General features: G+C 37.7%; 1 protein-coding gene across 1 annotated transcript in view; it reads left to right on the top strand.

The window, feature by feature from the left end:
- The window catches only part of LOC101894428 (hemicentin-2), a 211386-nt gene that overhangs the window by 131457 nt on the left and 58498 nt on the right, over positions 1-21431 (top strand). Inside the window, exon 3 of the mRNA XM_059118334.1 lies at positions 6570-6640. Coding sequence (XP_058974317.1) covers positions 6570-6640 — 71 coding nt within the window. The remainder of the gene's footprint in view (positions 1-6569; positions 6641-21431) is intronic.

Below are 21431 nucleotides of genomic sequence, written 5' to 3' on the forward strand. Positions count from 1 at the left end.
AGCCTTAAAGCAAATACAACAAATTTGGAGAAAATCGGTTCAGAAACAGCTATAGCTCCCATATATATCTTTCATCCGATTTGGTGTTTAAGCCTCTCACATTCGTAATATGCACTCCACAAGAATGATATTTGGTACCAGATATAAGATACAGCCCACAAATAGCTGTTTGTAATTTTATCGAAATCGGTTCAGATTTGGATATAGCTCCCATATATATCTTCATCCGATTTCGGGTTAATTGTGCACCAAATGGTCAATATAAGTCCAAATGGACTGAATTTTAGTACATCGGACCAAATTCAGCCTAGAAGCAAGTATATAAAATTTAGTGAAAATCGGTTCAGATATAGATATAGCAACCATATATATGTTTCATCCGATTTAGAGTTTTAGTCCCATACATTCGTAATATTCACTCTACAACCGTGATATTTGGTACCAGGTATTAGATGGAGCACAGGAATAGCTGTTTTAAATTTTATCAAAATCGGTTCAGATTTGGATATAGCTCTCATATATATCTTCATCCGATTTCGGGTTAAATGTGCACTAAATGGTCAATATCAGCCCAAATCACCAGTACGTAAAATTTGGAGAAACCCGGTTCAGAGATAGCTATAGTTCGTAAAATGCACGATAGAATTAGATAGATTTTGATTTTGTACCAAATATCTCATAGAGCTCTGAAATGCCCTGTATAAACCTTTTTACGAGAGCTCTACTAAATATGCATAGTGGTGTAGGGTATCATATAGTCGGCCCCGCCCGACTTTTGAGCTTTCCTTACTGGTTTATGCTGATTTCATTGAAGCCAAATATAGAAGACAAGCAAACCATTTGGAGATGATCACAAAATATTTAGGGGTTCATACTAACCAAAAACAGAAAAATTTTCGTAATAACACAAATGAAACCAATCGATACGGAATTTTGTATGAGAAGACAGTTAAGGACAGGGAAGAAGTCTAGCGTTTTGGATGACCATTGGATTATGTTTAGCTGTAAAATGAACCACAACAACTAACAACACGATGGAGTGCGTACATATTGGGCAAATGTCGCTGGTCAAAAAAATTAAGTTATTATCTTTCGACAACTTTCATTTGTCATATCTGGAAAAAATATTTTCAATGCAACCGTTCTTAAGCTTTGGTGCCCTTTAAAAATTAGGTGATGGAATGACTCTTAAAAATAAAGCCCCTAAAATCCTTATTTTTTCCTCTTAACGTAAAAAAAAAAAATTAACATTTGTGAAATTATTGAATAATTGAAGTCAATGGACCTCGAGCTTGAATAATCAATTATTTCGAATATTAGGGTAAATGGCGAATAATCTTAATATATTCGAAAATATTTGTTGTTAATAGAATCGAATTTAGCTGTGAGGGTACTTTAATACAAATTCCTGAAAAACCTACGTATTTGCAACTCCACCATTATTATCTGAAAAATTTCTCTCTTAACATCCAACATCTCTAGTATAAAAAACCCTGAAAATTGAAAAAAAAACTCCTAGTTTTTGGTTGTTTTATTTGTTGGAAGAAAACGCTTAGCAACACCAAGCTTTACCCTTAGAAATATTTAGAATTCAAAGTTCGTATTTTGAGTAGTCTCTGAAAACCATTTTCTTCCAATTTCACGTTTTTAGTTCCACTAGGCCTTGTTTTTAAAAATGCTAGAATTAATACAATTCTCGAAAATAATATTCTACAAAAAATCTAAATTCCTTGAAGGGTTCCTTCTACTTGACATCATGTGTTAACTCAATTTTACCCAAAATTTTATTCTGTGTTATGAATTGCATGCTCACCAAAAAGTTAATTACATTTCAATGTAATTTTATATTCGCCGTGGCATTTTGCTTTAGCCGGAATAGACGGATTTGTATTTCAGGGCGGAATTGCATGGAAACTCGGCGCAGAATTCAATTTTCAATTGCATTTTCAACGGCATCATTTAATGTAACCACAAAATGAACACCAATACTATTTAGTGGCTAAAATTTGTTGGCTTGAATTATACCCAGCACCTCATCTCCCTCCCCCGAGAGAGAGAGGGTATGTTGCACCCTTCTTCCATTCGTGTGTATGTGTGTCTGTTTCATTGAAATCTATAACCAATGTTTATTAAACTCAAATGCTTTTCAATTCATACCGAGTTCATATGTAATCAAAGTGAGTATAGATGCTATTTCAGGAATTCATTATAGGTATGAATGAACCGACCGCATCGAGTATGTTAGATATTCAAAATATGTACGCGTGAACGTGAATGCACGCACACACACACTCACGCACTCACCTATATTTAAAATGGGGGTTTGGCCTCCTATTCATGCATCCATCCATCCGCCTATTGGGGAATGTGCAAGGGAACGTGTTCTGTGCATGAATATTGTATATTGCTGGCTCTGGTGGTTTTCGATAGTTCCAAGTACATTAAAACACAGTTAGAAGTGTTGCATTGTGCGCTGAGGTGTACGGTTGTGTGTTTGGACATTCCACAATAATTACTTTGGAAATTGTTGCAATTACCGCGACTGAGTGTGTGCGTGTGTGTGTTATTCAATCAACTCACTTGTGTCCGCTGATAGTGGACAAATAGGGTTTTATGATTTTTTTTTATTTAGATAAAGAAAATGGGAAATAATTTATTGATCAGACCGATTTCAGACATGTATATATGTATATTTTTTTTGTGATAATATCAGAGTTGGTGTTTTATTATACCCTCCACCATACTATGGAGGATATATTAAATTTGTCATTCCGTTTGTAACTCCTCAAAATATCCGCCTCTTTGTCTCTTGTAATCAAATTAAGATAGAAGGCTGTAATTTTGCACACATTTTTTCCCAGTAGACAGGTTAAGCTTGTAAATGGGACATATTTTCATATATCCTCCATATAACGGTACCTCTTAATATTTTGATGATTTTAGCTATATTTTGTACCGGAATTATTTCATATATCGTATTTAAAGTTCGTAATAGATTCTATAGCCTATGACAAAAAATCGCGTATGCATATTCTCGTCTTCGTTAATGATACCTCCCTATATTCGGTTTTTGATGGAATTGTTTAAAAATTCGTGCTTTAACTTCATAATCGGTGCTACAGCCTATAACAGAAATTACTTATGAAGGACCACGACTTCGTACAGCCCCAATTTAAGGGCTTTAATTTAAGAGGTATTTTTGTACGCTTTTTATATTTTTCAAGTTCATTCAAAATGTTGGAAGGTATTGAAAGTTCGACCCGTCCAACTTAACTGATTTTTACTTGTTTAAAGTAGCGACATGAACTATTATATCAATGTATAATTTTGGATATTAGGAAAGAACTAATATTGAGTTCGTGCTCCATAAAAACTTAATTTAAGACTCGTGATTTTAAAGGGTGGGGTAGGAATTAAAAATTTAATATATCTTCACCTAAAAAGACAATCTAAGCTACAAACAATCCAAACTGGGATTCTTTTTAGGAATAAACGCCCTCTTTTAGTTATCTTTTTTGATATGTATGGAACTATATCCAATTCTTGGCTTAGTTCTCGATAAAATTTGGCTAAGGTACTTCCGAGCTTTATAAGATATGTGGTACCAAATATCATTGTTGCCGAATGCACATTACGAATGTGAGGAACTAAAGCACCAAATCGAAAAAACATATATATGGGAGCTATATCTGAACCGATATTTTCCAAATTTGATTTAATTGCTTCTAGACTGAATTCAGTGGGATAATTCAGGACTTTTTGACAGATACCGGCTATTTGGTGCACAATTAACCCGAAATCGGTTGAAGATATATGTATGGGATCTATATCCAAATCTGAACCGATCTTGATAAAATTTGGCAGAGGCATTTTTGGACTGTATCTGATAACTGGTACCAAATGTCATTGTTGCCGAATGCATATTACGAATGTGAGGGACATAAACACCAAATCAGATGAAACATATATATGGGAGCCATGGCTATATCTGAACCTAATTACACAAAATGTAATGTACTGGTTTCTAGGATAATTTAGTCATATTTGGGCTAATATAAGCCATTTGGTGCACAATAAACCTGATATCGAATCAAGATATAGATATGAGCTTTGTCCTAATCTGAGCCGATTTTTCTGGAGTGTATATTAAGCGTATATCTGAACCAAATTTGATTTACTTGCTTCTAGACTGAATTAGGTGGGATATACCAAAATTCAGGTCATTTGGTCTCATATTGGCCATTTAGTGCACAATTAACCCGATATCGGTTGAAAAAATATGGAAGCTATATCTAACCCAATTTCTTTAGGGTTCGTCCTTAGGCCAAACAAATATTGTATGCAAAATTTCATCTCTATCGGATAATAAATGAGTTCTGCGGACCGACGGACTGGCATCCATAAATCGTCTCAGAAAGTGATTCCATGAACATCCTCAAAAGTAACTGCGGGCCAATCTCGCTTCCATCTCCCTGTTACAAACAAATTTTCCAAAACATAATACCCTTAGAACTATGTGTTGTAGGGTGTAAAAATCGCAAGCGAAAAAAACGTGAAAAAAATGAAAAAAAAAAAAATCACAAAATACTACAGATTCTATGTTAGCTTCATTGCAACCCCTAAATATTATGCGATCATCTCCAATAGGCTTCTCTTCTGCCCATAACTCCACCCCCGTGCAAAATTTCATGAGGATCGGGCCATAATTGCGACCTGTAGAGTGATTACAAATTAACATGGAAAGACAGACGGACGGACATACATAGCTAGATCGACTCAGCTCGTCGAGATAGGAAGATCCATATTCACTATGTGGTAAACCAATATTTCGAGGTGTTACATAATTTTTGGCCCAATCAAACTTATAATACCCCCAACACATAGCGTGGTAGGGTATAAAAACGCTCAGGATTCATGTTTTCGGAGAAATTAAAATCAGATAAACTAATCGATAGTACAGGTAATATTGCCACTTCATAAAGTAACTATCGAAAATTCCGGATTGGGTAACCTTACATAGTTTGAGATATACTTTTAATATTTTTTTTATACCATACACCATATATAGTATAGAGGGTATATTAGGTTCGTCATTCAGTTTGTAACTCATCGAAATAATAATTTTAGACCTTACATAGTATATATATTTTTGATCTGCGTAAAATTCTAAGGTGATTTAGCCCAATCCGACTGTCCATCGGTTCGCTTGTATTAATCACGATAGAGTCAAATGGAATTAAGATAGAAAACTAAAATTTTGTACAGATCAATCTTTTGTCCGCAGGCAGATCAAGTTCGAAGATGGGCTATATTGGTCCACGATATTGTATATATCCCATATAACGGTACCCCCCGATATTCGGTATTTTTGTGATTTTAGCCAAAATCCACGCAAGGAGTTTCTTATTAGTACTTTACCTCCAGGAAGAGAAATGTTTTCATAGGTCCACGATATCGTATATCCCACATACAATGGTACTCCGCCGATATTCGGTATTTTTACGATTTTAGCGTCATTTTTGACCGGAATTGTCTCAGGTTTCGTATTTAATGTTTGAAGCTCGTAATGAGTACTACAATCTATGATGGAAATTGTCTATGCAGGTCCGATATCGTGGACCTAATATAATGATACCTCGCTTTTATACAGTATTCTGATGATATTAGCACATTATTCACTGAAATTTTTTCAAATTTGGTGATATTAGCTACATTATTCAACAGAATCGTTTTAAATTTCGTATCTGAAGTTCGAAATTGTTACTACAGCCTATGAAAAAATTACTTATGCAGGTCCAGGTCTTCGTATAGCCCCCATATAAAGGTTTTCATTTAAGTAGTATTTTTCGAAGATTTTTTTTTAATTTTTTTTAAGATCCTTCAAAATGGTAAAGGGTATTAAATGTTCCACCTGGCCGAACTTAGCTTCTTTATTGTTTATAAACCAAAAATAGAAACTACAGGTTTGGACAATAATCGATGCTTTGCCAGCCTTTTGATGGTCTAATATAACCCTCTTCACTTCTTCGTACCTATAAATCCTCCTTCTATTGTAATTGTAAACAGCATCATTGTATTAATGTTAAATATTAATTCACTTCCACATCTAAGGCTACCCTTTAGAATTTTAATGAAACCGTGTCCACAACCCCCCATTAAACCTTTTCATTAATTACTTATCAATTCACATTTGTTCAACTGTCAATTTTTATTTATTTTCAAAATTTTTATATTAATTATGAAATACAGTTTGATTTCCTTTTCAAGTCTAACTAACTATCTACAAATATTAATTACATATTAATGCCATTGAAGGAATAACAACAACATAAATACCAGACACACACACACAACAATAATTATGGAGAACTTCAAACTCACATAAATGGACTTAACTGCAACTACTACTACTACGACCACTACTAATAGTAGTGGTCATCATAACACACACACACACACACACACACACATTTATCATTTGCTTTATGATCTTCACATCCACTTCCTTAGTTTGTCCATTACCGACTGCATTCATTTGACATCTACATTTCTTTCGTTTCTCGTTGCAGGTGAAACAACTCGGAAATAAATCAGTTTCCTGGATACGTGTTCGAGATGGCCACATACTTACTGTTGACAGGTAATTAAGAAATTGTTGATGACATTTTACCTTGTAATGTTGTTGTGCAAGCAATTGCTGTTGTTGTTGCAGGGATATTGTGGTACTCCATGCTTCAATAACAGGATGTGAGCGCATTACATGTTGCTGCACACATATATAGATATGTATGTAGTGACCATTCATAAAAGTAATGGTACCATGAATTATTTCACAATGATAAGATTATTAGGGATTTTAGTCGTACATTAACAATGCGTATGGACAATATATGTCATAAGGTGTAATTTGTAAGGTACATTTAGTTATGTATGAAATTTAGGGAAGAGAATCCCCAAAAATTGGGTCACTTCAATTAGAAGGCTTCACAGAAGAAGAAATCTGAATGGATATAATGCGTCCGAATCAGTATTGAATGTTAATTGGCATGCTATAAGAAAAAACTAGTAAGGAAAAGTCAAAAGTCGGGCGGTAACAAAAGAATTTATTTCAAGTAGATCAAACCACCTATCAACATTTGGCTTTAGAGCAGTTATAGTTTGCTATAGAGTGCATGATATCACTTGGAGAAGGATTCTATTAAAAAAAATATATGTCGGAGCCGAGTTGCACAAAATGGAAATGTGCCTCCTGAAATTCACTCCATTAGCCATTATTTGCACAATACACCTGAAATCGGATTAAGGCTATATGTGGGAGCTATATCCAAATCTTAGTCGTTCTCCGTAAAATTTGGTATTTCCGAGCTTTATAAGACATCTGGTACCAAATATCATTGTTGTCGAATGCATATTACGAGTGTGAAGGATTTAAAAAACTAAATCGAATGAAACATATATATGGGAGATATAGCTATATCTGAATCGATTTTCTCCGAATTCGATGTACTTACTTCTAGATTGATTTGGTCGGATGCACTAAAATTCATGACTTTTGGGCTGATATTGGTCATTTGGTGCAAAACTGAAGATATATACCTACCTATATCCGAATCCGAATCGATCTTGATAAAATTTGGCAGGTGTACTTCTGGGCTGTATCTGATAACTGGTACCAAATATCATTGTTCTCCAATGCATATTACGAATGTGAGGGACTTAAAGACCAAATCAAATGAAACATATATATGGGAGGTACAGCTATATCTGGACTGATTTCCACCAAATTTTAATGTACTTGCTTCTTGAATCAATTCGGGCAGAAATGCCAAAATTCAGGTCATTTGGACTGATATTGGCTATTTGCTGTACAATTTAACCCAAAAAAGGTTTAGGATATATATGGGAGCTATATCCAATTCTGAGTCGATTTTGACAAAATTTGATAAACCAATTATTGTTGTTGTGGAATGCATATTTCGCTGGTGAGGGACCTAAACACCAACTCGGACGAAACATGCAAGGCGAGATAAAAAACTGCAGCAAAGTCAAACCCCATATATTTACATTTTTTTTTTTTTTTTAATTTAATGAATGAAAGCCAAAAATTGCGGAAATAGCATCAAATTTTAGAATAAGTTTAGATTTGTTCGAATTGATCACCTTTGGCACGAATTATGGCCTTCAAATGCCAATGAAACCGACACACGATGTCCGAATGTTGTTTTGCGATATTTTGGCCCATTCCAGGAGAAGCGTTTGCTTGATATTTTTTAGTGCCAACCTTGCTTTCCAAAATACTGCAGACACAAAAGTCCAAAGAATTGGTATGAGGAGATTTTGGTGGCCTTTATGCACTGGAAATTAAGCGAGGAACCTCATTTTGTAACCATTATTGGTTGGAGTGCTGAGTACGATGGTGAGTCTGATGGCTGAGTCCTGTTGGAATGTCCAAGGTCTGCGGCTAAAATGTTTGCGTGCCCAAAGCTTTAATACACCCTTCAGAATGTTTTCGCAATAATATTCGGCATTTATTCTGATGCCACGGTCGGCTGCTATGGCGGCCCACACTATCACCATGGACGGCGCTTGAGTTCTGGTGGCCCACCGAAGGTGCACATTTTCAGCTGACCACTTTGTCAAGTAAACACGATCATTTTGTTTGTTTACAAAGAGCTGGACAACAAATGTTTTCCCATCGGAGAAAACCAAATTCGGCAGTTCATCACTTTCGACCATGCGAAGCAACTCTTTAGCTCTTTGGAGTCTTTTTTCTCTCTTTTACGGTGTAAGTTCTTGCACTTTTTGGAATTTCAATGGCTTTACCCCGAGCTCATTTTTCAATATTTGCCGAATGGAATTTTGCGATATGTTCAGTTCACAAGCCATTTTTTGTCACTGCGAGGTGGGTTTCGATCAAGTCGCTACTTTGCTTTTCGAACCATTTCTGTTGATGTCGCTGTTTTCTTCCGACCACTTCCTTGACATCGGGCTAAGCTACCAGTATCACGGTAACGAGCGATGGTGCAAGACGTATATATGGGATGGGCTATATCTGAACCAATTTTCACCAAAATATGAAGTATTTGTTTCTAGACTGAATTCAGTTGGAAGTGCCAAGCTTCAGTCCATTTGACTGATATAAACCATATATATATTGGAGATATATCCATATCTACACCAATCTTGACAACATTTAAACAACTCATTTCTGCGCTGTATCTGATATCTGGTACCACATAACATTATAACATATGGGAGCTAGAACTATAGATTAACCGATATTCACCAATTTTGATGTACTTGCTTCGAAAATGAATTAGGTCCGATGTGCCAAAATTCAGATCATTTGGACTGATGTTGGCCATTTATGCACAATTATCCTGGGATAAGTTGAAGACATATATATGAGAGCTATATCTAAATTTGAATCGATTCTCACCAATTTAAATGGGGTTCGTCGTTGGGTCAAACAATTATTGTTTGGAAAATTTCATCTCAATAGGATAATAAATGCGTCTTGCATTTTGTTCACAAATATACATGGAGAGTCGGATGGACAGATGGACCTACATGATTAAAATCGACTCGGAAATCGATTCTAGAAAGATCCCCAAAATTAACTATAGGTCTATCTCGTTTCCTTCTCCATGTTACAAACAAATGTCCAAAGACAAAATACCCTTACCACCATCTTGTGTGAGGTATAACAAGTTAAAAAGCAGTAAGTTCGACTGGGCCGAACTTTGAACGTTTAGAACTAATTTGGAAATTTTCAAAAAATAAAATCCTTAGAAAATTCTGTTAAAATTTTAAAAATACCGAATATAGCCGTTGTTGGGGTCTATACGACTTGAAATAAACGGTGAATAATGTAGCTAAACTCATCAAAATACCGAATGAAGGGAGGTACCGTTATATCGAAGCTGTGAGAAGACCTGGACCAGCATAGACAATTTTATGTCACAGGCTGCAGCATCCATTACGAATTTTAAATACATCATCTCAACAAATTTCTGTGAGTATTGTACCTAAACTCGTCAAAATACCGAATAAAGGGAGGTACGTGGACCTTCATGGCCCATTTACGAACTTAACCTGCCTACTGGAAGAATAAATATGTGTGCAAAATTTTAGCCTTCTATCTCAATTCGATCGAAAGATAGCGTGATTACAACAGACAGACAAACGGACAGACAGACCGACATCGCTAACTCTAAATACGTAATTTGAAACAATTCCGGTGAATAATGACGCTAAAATCATTTAAATAACGAATATCGGGAAGTACCGTTAAAGGGGGGCTTTATGAAAACGTGGACACTGATCAAGAATATATATACTTTGTTGGGTCTGTCATGAGTATTTCGAGGAGTTACAAACGGAATGACAAAGTTAATATACCCTCCATAGTATGGTGGAGGATATAAAATATGCTGGTGCGGTAAAAATGAATAACAATTTTTGCCGTCACAATTGTTATGATCTCTACTTCACATAAATTCCCAATATAAATGTTCATTTTTTACGAGTAGCTCTACTATATGTGTATAATTGTGTAGGGTATCATACAGTCAGTTTCAGCCGACTTTTAACATTTCTTTAGTGGTTTATATTTCATTATTTTTATTACGTATTTTTTATGATAGTCTATTTTGAATTGCCATTTTTTGTATTACTTCAAAATTCCAATAAAATTGATTATTCCTTGACCTAACTTAAAGCCCAGCATTTTTTTTTTTTTTTTTTTCAAAATCTCTTCAAATGAAATATTCTAAACTTTTATTCAATTTGACCAACTGTTGAGATAAATTCAATATCGATGGGTCAAATGCAAGTGTAAATACACACGCATACTTTAAAAGCAAGATCTCTCTCGCTCTCTTCTACACACCCACTCCTACTCTCACAACTATTAACATTTTAAATTTACCCCGTAAATAACTTTGACAAATGAAATGTAATGTAAACAAAATGTGCAGGTAAACACCTTCTATTCCATTTACGGCCACTGAATTGCCAGTGAAGGAATGACAACAAAAAGAAGAAGTGGAAGTGTCTTCTACTGCAATCCTGCTCCCAGGGATTTCTCGTTCTCTCGTTCTCGTTCTCTTTGAAAGACAGCCATGCATCCATTGCATTTATTTATTTGCCTCAATATACAAAAACACTTAGACACATAATCTAAGCAATCAATTTCTATTACGTTTACTTAGGTATTTTTTCTTGGCATTTTCCTTAGTTTTCCTTTTGCGCTGCAACGTTCAAAGAATAAAGTTTATTTTTCTTGAATGCATTGCGACAGCATCCGGAAGTTTTTCAGCAACAAAAAAAAAAAGGAATGAAAAAAAAAAGGACTTGAAGCCGGGTGTTGTGCTCTCACACATTTGCCATATAATGTGCTTCAGTTTTCTTGTTTTTTCTCCTGGAGAATGGTGTTGAAAGAAACTGATTGTTGAGTTTTGTTTGGCCAAAGAAGTGCAGGGGAGTTGGGTGCTATGGTTTTATAGAGACAAAGGAAAGAATGGCAAAAGAGTCGAGTCGAGCCGGTAAAGTTTCAAGATAAATGTGACACAAGACATTACAGCTGCTGCTACTTCGACTGATTCTCATGTGAATGTTGACGATGATGATGATGCTACTACTACTCGGTTGCAGTTGTTGAATTTACCACGCATGGTAGCCCCATGAATGAAGAGGACCTGAGGGCCACCAACACACATGCACACACCCGCACGCATGCACTACACAAAAATACAAGCAATTTAAACAAATATACTCTTATACGTTTGTGCTTAGGGCAATCAAGCAGCCTTTCAGGCAATTTGCAGTATGTTTGGTATGTATAGATGTGGGGGCTGGCGAATGTGAAAATACTCTCAAATCACTCTACTGCCATGGATAATGGAGTTAGAAAATAAACCGAATTTTCGGAAGAAAAGGATATCAAATTTTATGGCAGCAGAAAAAATATAAAATAAATAAATGTGGATGAATGAATGAATAACTAAAAAGTGGTTAGGAGGAGGTTATTATTTTCTCTCAACGAACATATGGAGATAATCTGCAAGGTAGATCGAAAAGAACGTCATCTCATAGAAGATAGATAGATATACACTTTAGAAAATTCGTAGATTTACACATGAAAGATCTGAACGTTTCCCCATAAAAAAACTTTTGATTTTCTAACAGAAACACTGGAATAGATCACCAAGTATCTACAGACGAGCTGAAGGCCGAACGAGTCTCTATAGACGGGCTGAATGCCCAGGGAGTCTCTATAGGTGAGCTGAAAGCCCAGCGATCCTCTATAGGTGAGCTGTAGGCCCAGCGAGTCCCTATGTTTGAGCTAAAGGCTCTGGGACTCTCTGTAGACCAGCTGGAGGCTCAAGGACTTTCTATAGATGACCAGAAGAGTCACGGAGTCTCCTTAAATGAGCTGAAGGCCTAGGAAGTCTCTATAAATGAGCCAAGGATCTAAAAATGAGCTGAAGGCTGAGCGGGTCTTCATAGGCGAGCTGAAGGCCCAGGTAGTCTCTATGTCCTATCTGAAGGCCCAGTGAGTATCTATAGGCGAACCGAAAGCCCAACGATTCTCTTTAGATGAGCTGAAGGCCCAAAAGTCTCTATAGACGAGCCGAAGGCTCAGGGAATTTCTGTAGATGAGCTGAAGGCTAAGGGTATTTCTGTAGACGAGCTGAAGGCTCAGGTAGATTCTATAGACGAACTGAAGGCTCAGGGAGTCTCTATAGGCAAGCTGAAGGCTCAGGGAGATTCTATAGACGTGCTGAAGGCTCAGGGTTTCACTATAGACGAGTTAAAGGCTCAAGGAGTCTCCAGAGATGACCAGAAGGGTCAGGGAATCTCTTCAAATAAGCTGAAGGCTCAGGAAGTCTTCCCAGGTTAGCTGAAGGCCCAGGTAATCTCTATATTCGATATGCAGACCCAGCGAGTGTATATAGGGGAGCCGAAAGCTCAGCAATTCTCTTTAGGCGAGCTGAAAGCCCAGCAATTCACTTTAGGTGAGCTGAAGGCCCAGTGAGTCTCTATAGGCAACCTGAAGGCCCATAGACGAACAGAGGGCCCTGAAGCCTCTGTAGACGATCAAAAATCCCTGGGAGTCTCTGCAGACTAGCAGAGGATCCTAGGAGTCTCTATAGACGAGCAGAGAACCCTCGGAGTCTCTATAGACGAGCAGAGGACCCTCGGAGTCTCTTTGGATGAGGAGAGGACTCTCGAAGTCTCTATAGAAAAACTCTGGATTTACTTATAGAAAATCTCTATAGATTTTCCCATAGAAAATCTCTAGATTTTCCCATAGAAAATCTCTAGATTTTCCCATAGAAATTCTCGTAGAATATCTCTGGATTTTCTCATAGGGAAATCTCTGGATTTTCTCATAGGAAAATCTTTGGATTTTCTCATAGGAAACCTTTAGATTTTCCCATAGAAAATCCGGAGATTTGTTCATAGAAAATCTCTAGATTTTTCGGTTTTCCCATATTGTCTTCTCATCCTCCTCCAAATTAACCAAATCCATTTTGGTTGTCCTCCAAGTCGTACTTCAATATATTTAGTAAATATACTTAACGTCAACCACTTTAATATGCTTACCTAAGAACACCTTCGAAATCTATGTACGTTTATGTGTGTTGTATCTTGTCTCTGTTTCGGAACACACATGCACATCATTCTCTTCCTGGAATATTTGTTTTTTTTTTTCATTTCAGGACACTTAAAGTGTCTTTCTTCTTTCAGTTTTTTTTTTTCGTACAAAGCGACGCATTTAGACCGAAACGCATTCACTCGCACGCATTTTTTTGCAGCTTTTCTCTATCGCATTTTTTACTTTGCTGTGCTTTGCTTTGTGTCCCTTAGATTGATATAAAAGATTGCATTACACTGGGAAGCAATCAGTGCGGACACAAATCAACGGCAAACTCCTTTAAAAGTGTGCACTGGCACACATACACACTCTCCCTCACGCTCTCTCTCTCTCCCCAAACTACACGCATACCCATGGACTCGAATAGCGTTACTATGGTGTTTGTTTGTAATAGTGATGATGATGTTGCTGTTGTTGTTTTTTCTCAATTGGATTTCTTTCTGCTTCCTGTACAGCTTGTGCATCCTTTCGTTTATTTTTGCCTTAATGTTTCCCACTGCTTATTGGCTGCCGAGCAGAACAGAAATAAGTAGATTGGCTCATACGTTGTTGGAGTTTCGAGAAACGAAAAAAAACAAACAATTTTATCCCGCTCCAGTTTTTTTTTTTCAGAACGAATAGTTCTCTCGTATTTTTAGAAGGCAAAAAATAGGAAGAAATATAGGAAAAACTTTGTAAGTAGTTGTGTTTTCAAGTAGCTCCATTTACTTTGGTTTAACAAACATACATCTCTCTATCTTTGTGCTCACTCACATGGCGATTGCTAGGTTCAATAGGGATGCAGATACGTTGGGGAATTTTGAATAACAGTCAGATTCGAAATGAAGCAACATGAGGTTTTATTTTTGCTTTGGTTCGCAAAGGGAATGGGTATTTGAAGCTGATATTGTAAATCAGATTTAAGCAACTGGAAAATAATGGAATGGAGTTTTGTTGTTGATTTGTGTTACCTAACCATGCAAGTGGCCTATTTTGAAAAAGAGGGGGTTTGATTCCTAGCAAATGAGGTTATAGATGGGAGATGAATTTAAACTTTCTTCATTAGAAGCTACCGAAAAGAGTTAGGACTTTGAATTTTGTGTGTGTGGGTCACACCTTTGCAGGTTTTCGACTTAACCGCATATTTTAATGAATTCCGAAGTACAAAAGATGGGAGAGTACTAAAAAGTACAAAGTGGTACAACATTGTAATTAAGCGGAACATTGCATGAGCATCATTCTAGACCTGGAGTTATGAGATTTCATATAATTCACACTTCTATATAATACGAAAACGAATCAAATGGTACGGCTTGGGGTTCACCCTAGGTCCAGAGATGTGATGTAAGGCGGTGTTTAAGGAAACTCGTACTTCAAGTGTCCTAAAAGTTACATAATTCTACAACATTATAATTTAGTCATAGGAAAAACTAGAAGTTCGATATTTTGCATTAATGCAAACTAGTTGTGGAGGTCTGAGATTAGAGGGGATTCTAAGTGCACGAAAAGGTACCAAATGCTACAAATTTGCTGTTGGTCGATCAATAACAGCTACAACCTTGACTCCCTGGCCCTTCCACTCGTCTATAGAGACTCTGTTGGTCTGCAAAGACTATCCGGGCCTTCAGTTGGTGCTTCAACTCGTCTCTAGCGATTCCCTGAGCCTTCAACTCGTCTCTAGCGACTCCCTGAGCCATCAACTTGTCTCTAGCGACTCCTTGAGCCTTCAGCCCTTCAGACTTTCTAAACCATCAACTCATCTCTAGAGACTTCCTGGGCCACCAGCTACATATACTACCTGGGCCTTCAGCTGGTCTAGAGATATTCCTTGGCTTTTCAGCTCGCCTATAAAGACAACCTGGTTTTTCAGCTCGACTTCACCTCGTCTATAGAGACTCCCTGGTTCTTCAGCTCGTCTATAGAGACTCTGTGGGCTTTAAGCTCGTCTATAGAGACTCTCTGTGACTTCAGCACGTCTACAGAAACCAGCTGGGCCTTCAGCTCGTCTATAGAGCTTCCCTGGCGCTTCAGCTCGTCTATAGAGACTCACTGAGCCTTAAACTTGTCTCCCAGAGCTTTCAGCTCGTCTATGAAGGCTCGTTGGGCCCTCAGCTCCTCTCGATGGGCATTAAGCTCATCTTTAGAGACTTTTTGGGCATTCAGTTCGTATATGGGTCTGGGTCTTTACTGTCTCTAGAGATTACCTGGGCCTTCAGCGTATCTCTAGAGCGTATCTCCCTGCGCCTTCAACTCACCTCTAGATATTCCCTAAGCCTTCACCTCAACTCTAGATATTTCCTAAGCCTTCACCTCACCTCTAGATATTCCCTGCACTATTAGCTCACACACTCTCTGAACCTTCCCCTCGCCTCTAAAGACTCCCTGGGTCTCAGCTCGTCCATAGAGAATCCCTGGGCTTTCAGCTCGTCTATAGAGACTTCCAGAGCCTTTCTGGTCCATCAGATCTTTTATAGTGACTAGAGACTCTCTGGCCTATCAGCTCATCAATAGAGACCTCCTGAGCATTCAGAACGTCTCTACTGACTCTGTGGTCCTTCAGCTCGTCTCTATAGACTTCCGGTCCATCAACTCGTATATGGAGACTCCCTGGCCTTAAGTTCACCTTTAAATACACCCTGGGCCTTAAGATCATTTCTATAGAATTCCTGGGCCCTTAGCTGGTCTCTGACTTTCAGCTAGCCTGTAGAGCGGTCCAGACCTTCAGCTCATTTATTGAGACTCCTTGGTCTTCAGATTTTTTATAGAGACTTTCTGGTCTTTTCTAGCTTTTTTTGTCTTACAAATCTATTCCCTTCCCTCCTTTTACATTTGACCAAATTCCACAAATTCTCATAAACCTTGTCATGGTTCATAGCCGTATTATCGATGACATTTCGGTTGAATGGTTTTCAAAAACACTAAAACTGCATTGAATGCAGGGAAGCCACGAATTTACTACCATCGATATGAGAGGGAAATACAAAAGAACCAGCCAGAATTTTGCAATTGTCCCCGGAAATAAAATGCCAGCAAAAGGGCAATTTATTGTTGAGTTTAGTTTTTGTTTTGCTACTTCCGGGTAATATTTGAGTTCATCGCTGTGTGTGTGCGTGTGAGTACAAAAACAAACAATAATGATAATGTCATTTTGGTAGCATATACCGATATGTATAGTTTGCAAAATGAATGATAGCCCAATTTTTGCGAAATGATATGCTGTAATTTAAAATAATATTGTAATGTAAATGGGTGATTTTGAATATGAATTACGTAATTGGGTATTTCATAAATGGGGATTGTGGAAATAAAAAAAAAATTATACTGAAAATGATATTGTAAGTGTTAAGCTAATAACAGACGAGTTGAAGGCTCAGGGAGTCTCTATAGACGAGATGAAGGCTCAGGGGTCTCTATAGACGAGCCGAAGGCTCAGGGAGTGTCTATAGACGAACTGAAGCCTCAGGGAGTCTCTATAGACGAGCTGAAGGCTCAGGGTCTCTATAGACGAGCTGAAGGCTCAGGGAGTGTCTATAGACGAGCTGAAGGCTCAGGGAGTCTCTATAGATGATCTGAAAGCTCAGCGATTCTCTATAGACGAGCTGAAGGCCCAGTGTTAAGCTCATAACAGTGGCGACAAATGTGGGAGACAAAGGTTTACTGTCTATATCCAAGATTTCTTGGCTGCCATATATCTGAAGATAAATTTGAGAAGACTTTCTGCTTAAAATCTTTAAAATATGAAGCCTCCGAATAACTAAAAATTGCTTTCTTAAATAATCTGAAATATTTAAACCCTTTTAAAACACCCACTCGCATCCCATATCTTTAAATGACTTCAGTTCCAATATTTGCACTGACAATACAAATGTCATTTGAATAAATCCTGGTAGTTAAATTCAATGACACATTGCAAATCAATGTTTGTCAATGGCAGTGTCAAACATACACTCAGCAGGAAGACAAATTCATTTAAACCCAGCAATCTTAAGCTACTGTTGCTTGTTCTACACTAGGCTGGTTGACTGCCTATCGTTGCAATGGCAATGGGCCATTTGAATAAATATAATGACATTTTTGGAATACTTAATTTACCACAAATTTATGGCAAATCTACAGCTTATATATAAATCTACATAAGTGTCTGTGAACAAATATGGAGATAAACAGAAACAGTGAAAGAGAGAGAGGCGGAGAGAGAAAGGGAAGCATTCAGATATTCACATCATTTGCATGGATGTAATTATGGCAATAGAGAATGATAGGAAACCTTCGTTGTCATATCTCCTGCCTCCATCCAATCCCCACCACTCCCCACCACTTCCTCTATAGTTTGATCCAAGCCAATACAAATAAATTGCCAGAGATATTTCACCACAACCTAATGAGTGTATTTATGTGTTGTTATTCCAAAAGATTTCAAATGTCAAATAATATTTGGCTAGCATTGGGTTAATGTGAAAGGACTAATTTACAAGGATACTAATTGGAAAATTAATCTCTTGACAATGATAATATTAATCAGAGAATATGAATATATCTTGGTATTAATGCATGCATTTGTTGTACGATTGGCCAAGACGATATATGTATTGGGAAAATATTAATTTTGAATGTAATTTTAGTGCTGAGATTTACAATGTGATGAAAACCAAGATAAACATAAAAAGGTACAGAAATTTTATGTGTTTCTATTGAAGATCCACCTCTATAGACGAGCTGAAGGCTCAGGGAGTCTCTGTAGACGAGCTGAAGGCTCAGGGAGTCTCTATAGACGAGCTGAAGGCTCAGGGAGTCTCTATAGACGAGCTGAAGGCTCGGGGAGTCTCTATAGAGGAGCTGAAGGCTCGGGGAGTCTCTATAGACGAGCTGAAGGCTCAGGGAGTCTCTATAGACGAGCTGAAGGCTCAGGGAGTCTCTATAGATGAGCTGAAGGCTCAGGGAGTCTATATAGACGAGTTGAAGTCCCACCGAGTCTCTATAGATGAGCTGAGGGCCGAAATAGTCTCTATAGGCGAGCTGAAGGCCGAGGTAGTCTCTATAGGCGAGCTGAGGGCTCAGGGAGTCTCCGTAGACGAGCTGAAGCCTCAGTGTGTCTCTCTAGACGAGCTGAAGCCTCAGCGTGTCTCTCTAGACGAGCTGAAGCCTCAGCGTGTCTCTCTAGACGAGCTGAAGCCTCAGCTTGTCTCTCTAGACGAGCTGAAGCCTCAGCTTGTCTCTCTAGACGAGCTGAAGACTCAGACGAGTTTAAAGCTCAGCGAGTCTCTATAGACGAGCTGAAGGCTCAGGGAGTCTCTATAGACGAGCTGAAGGCTCAGGGAGTCTCTATAGACGAGCTGAAGGCTCAGGGAGTCTCTATAGACGAGCTGAAGGCTCAGGGAGTCTCTATAGACGAGCTGAAGGCTCAGGGAGTCTCTATAGACGAGCTGAAGGCTCAGGGAGTCTCTATAGACGAGCTGAAGGCTCAGGGAGTCTCTATAGACGAGCTGAAGGCTCAGGGAGTCTCTATAGACGAGCTGAAGGCTCAGGGAGTCTCTATAGACGAGCTGAAGGCTCAGGGAGTCTCTATAGACGAGCTGAAGGCTCAGGGAGTCTCTATAGACGAGCTGAAGGCTCAGGGAGTCTCTATAGACGAGCTGAAGGCTCAGGGAGTCTCTATAGACGAGCTGAAGGCTCAGGGAGTCTCTATGGACGAGCTGACGGCCGAGGGAGTCTTTATAGACGAGCTGACGGCCGAGGGAGTCTCTATAGTCGAACTAACGGCCGAGGGAGTCTCTATAGTCGAACTGACGGCAGTGGGAGTCTCTATAAACGAGCTGACGACCGATGGAGTCTTTATAGATGAGGTAATGGCCGAGGGAGTCGATTTTGAAGTATTGCAACCTACTTTTGAAAATTTTGGGTTCGTTTTCATATTTTCTCGGGATAGCAGTTCTCTCGAAGTAAATTCAACAATTTCCTCTTTTGATAGATTTCCCATAAAGTCTCCGTAAAAGTTGTAATGAGGTACATTATAGGCTTTTTATGTAACCCCAACATTCCTTTGTCTATTTAGCTTTACTTTATATTGCTTCCCCTTCATGCTCCTCCTTAATTTATTCACAACATTCTTGAAATCGTATGAGCTTAGTGTTTTTAAATACTTACTAAGAACTACACTCGTTCCAAAGCATCTTAGAAAAATAAATGATGAAAATCTCTTTTGCCAAACTGACCCTCGAACATCAATCCAATCCATACAACATTTGGCCTAAATGCAATCATTTGTGCAATTCGTTTGCTAAACTCAAGAGTTGTATCGAGTAAATAACTAAACACACACAAGTAAATATACTCCAATGCGAGCGTATAAATGTGTGTGAGTGTATATTTGTATGCACTTACTTTGAAATACCTTGAGGAAATCTCTAAATATATTTTGTTTCGAAAAAACAGGAAGTATTCGAAGTAAAGATTGATTTTATTACTTTTGTGTAAATTTCTGTTTGTTTGTTTGGTTTCATACTTACTTACTTGCTGGGTAAACTACCAGATTTTTCTTGAGGTTTTCACATACTTTGAAGCTTAAAAAAGTTGCATTTCCTGAAGTTTTTCATTGCTTAGTGGTAAAGTGTTGGGGTATTAAAAACGGTATTTGGAGTTACAGTTTGGAAAAGAAGAGGTTGTCTTTACTTGCTGACTGACTGATAATCCAGGCCCAGCCCATGTGAATGAAGCTAGAATCCAGAGGGTTATTCTTGGTGTGAAAGTGTAGAAATCGTGCTGCCATTGGCAATGAGCTAGGGAAAGAGCTCAGGTTTCCAAAATATTACTCAAATTACTAAAAAGAAAAAAATAAGGTACAATTGTTATTGTGTCGATCGAGAAAATTAAATTAATTAATTAATTATGTTGAGTTGGCTTTGATACAGAAAGCGCTTGTAGAAATTCTTACTATAAGTGTGCAAAAGTACTAAAATGTAATGAATATTATATCATTGAAAATGAATGATCAAAAAGCGGTTGGGTATAATAAAACCAGTAAAGAAAGTCCTAAAGTCGGGCGGGGCCGATTTTATGACAGCCTACACCACTTTGCTGATTTAGTTGAGCTCCACTTAATAATTAAAAGTTTTTATGGGAGAATTCAATCATACACGCTATGATTATAATTATAATTTAAAATTCAAAGGACTAAATATGCCGAAGCATTTGTATCTTTTAAATTCGGACTTGTATTGCCCATTTGGTGCAAAATTAATTTGAAATCAGATAAAGATATACATGGGAGCTATATCCAAATCTGAACCGATCTCGATAAAATTTGGCAAAGATATTTCTGAGCTGTATTTGATATATTTCCCTGAATATCGTTGTTACGGAGTGCATATTACGGCTGTATGTAACAAATCGGATAAACAATATATATGGGAGCTATAGCTATATCTGAACCGATCTTCACCAAATTTGGCATACTACCTTCTAGACTAAATTCGGTCGTATGTGCCAAATTCCATTCCATTTGGGCAAATATTAGACGTTTGGTGCACAATAAAAGGTAAATCGGATAAAGATATATATGGGAGCTATATTCAAATCTGAACCGATCTCGATAAAATTTAGCAAAGGTATTTCTGAGCTGCATTTGATATATTTCCCCAAATATTGTTGTTACAGAGTGCATATTACGGCTGCGGAGGACAAAAATAACAACTCGGATGAACAATATATATGGGAGCTATAGCTATATCAGAACCGATTTCGATCAAATTTGACATATTTATTTTCAAGCCTAATTTGGTTGTATGTGCAA

The sequence above is a fragment of the Musca domestica genome, unplaced genomic scaffold, assembly GCF_030504385.1.
Source record: "Musca domestica strain aabys unplaced genomic scaffold, Musca_domestica.polishedcontigs.V.1.1 12, whole genome shotgun sequence".
In the NCBI taxonomy this organism is placed as follows: Eukaryota; Metazoa; Arthropoda; class Insecta; order Diptera; family Muscidae; genus Musca; species Musca domestica.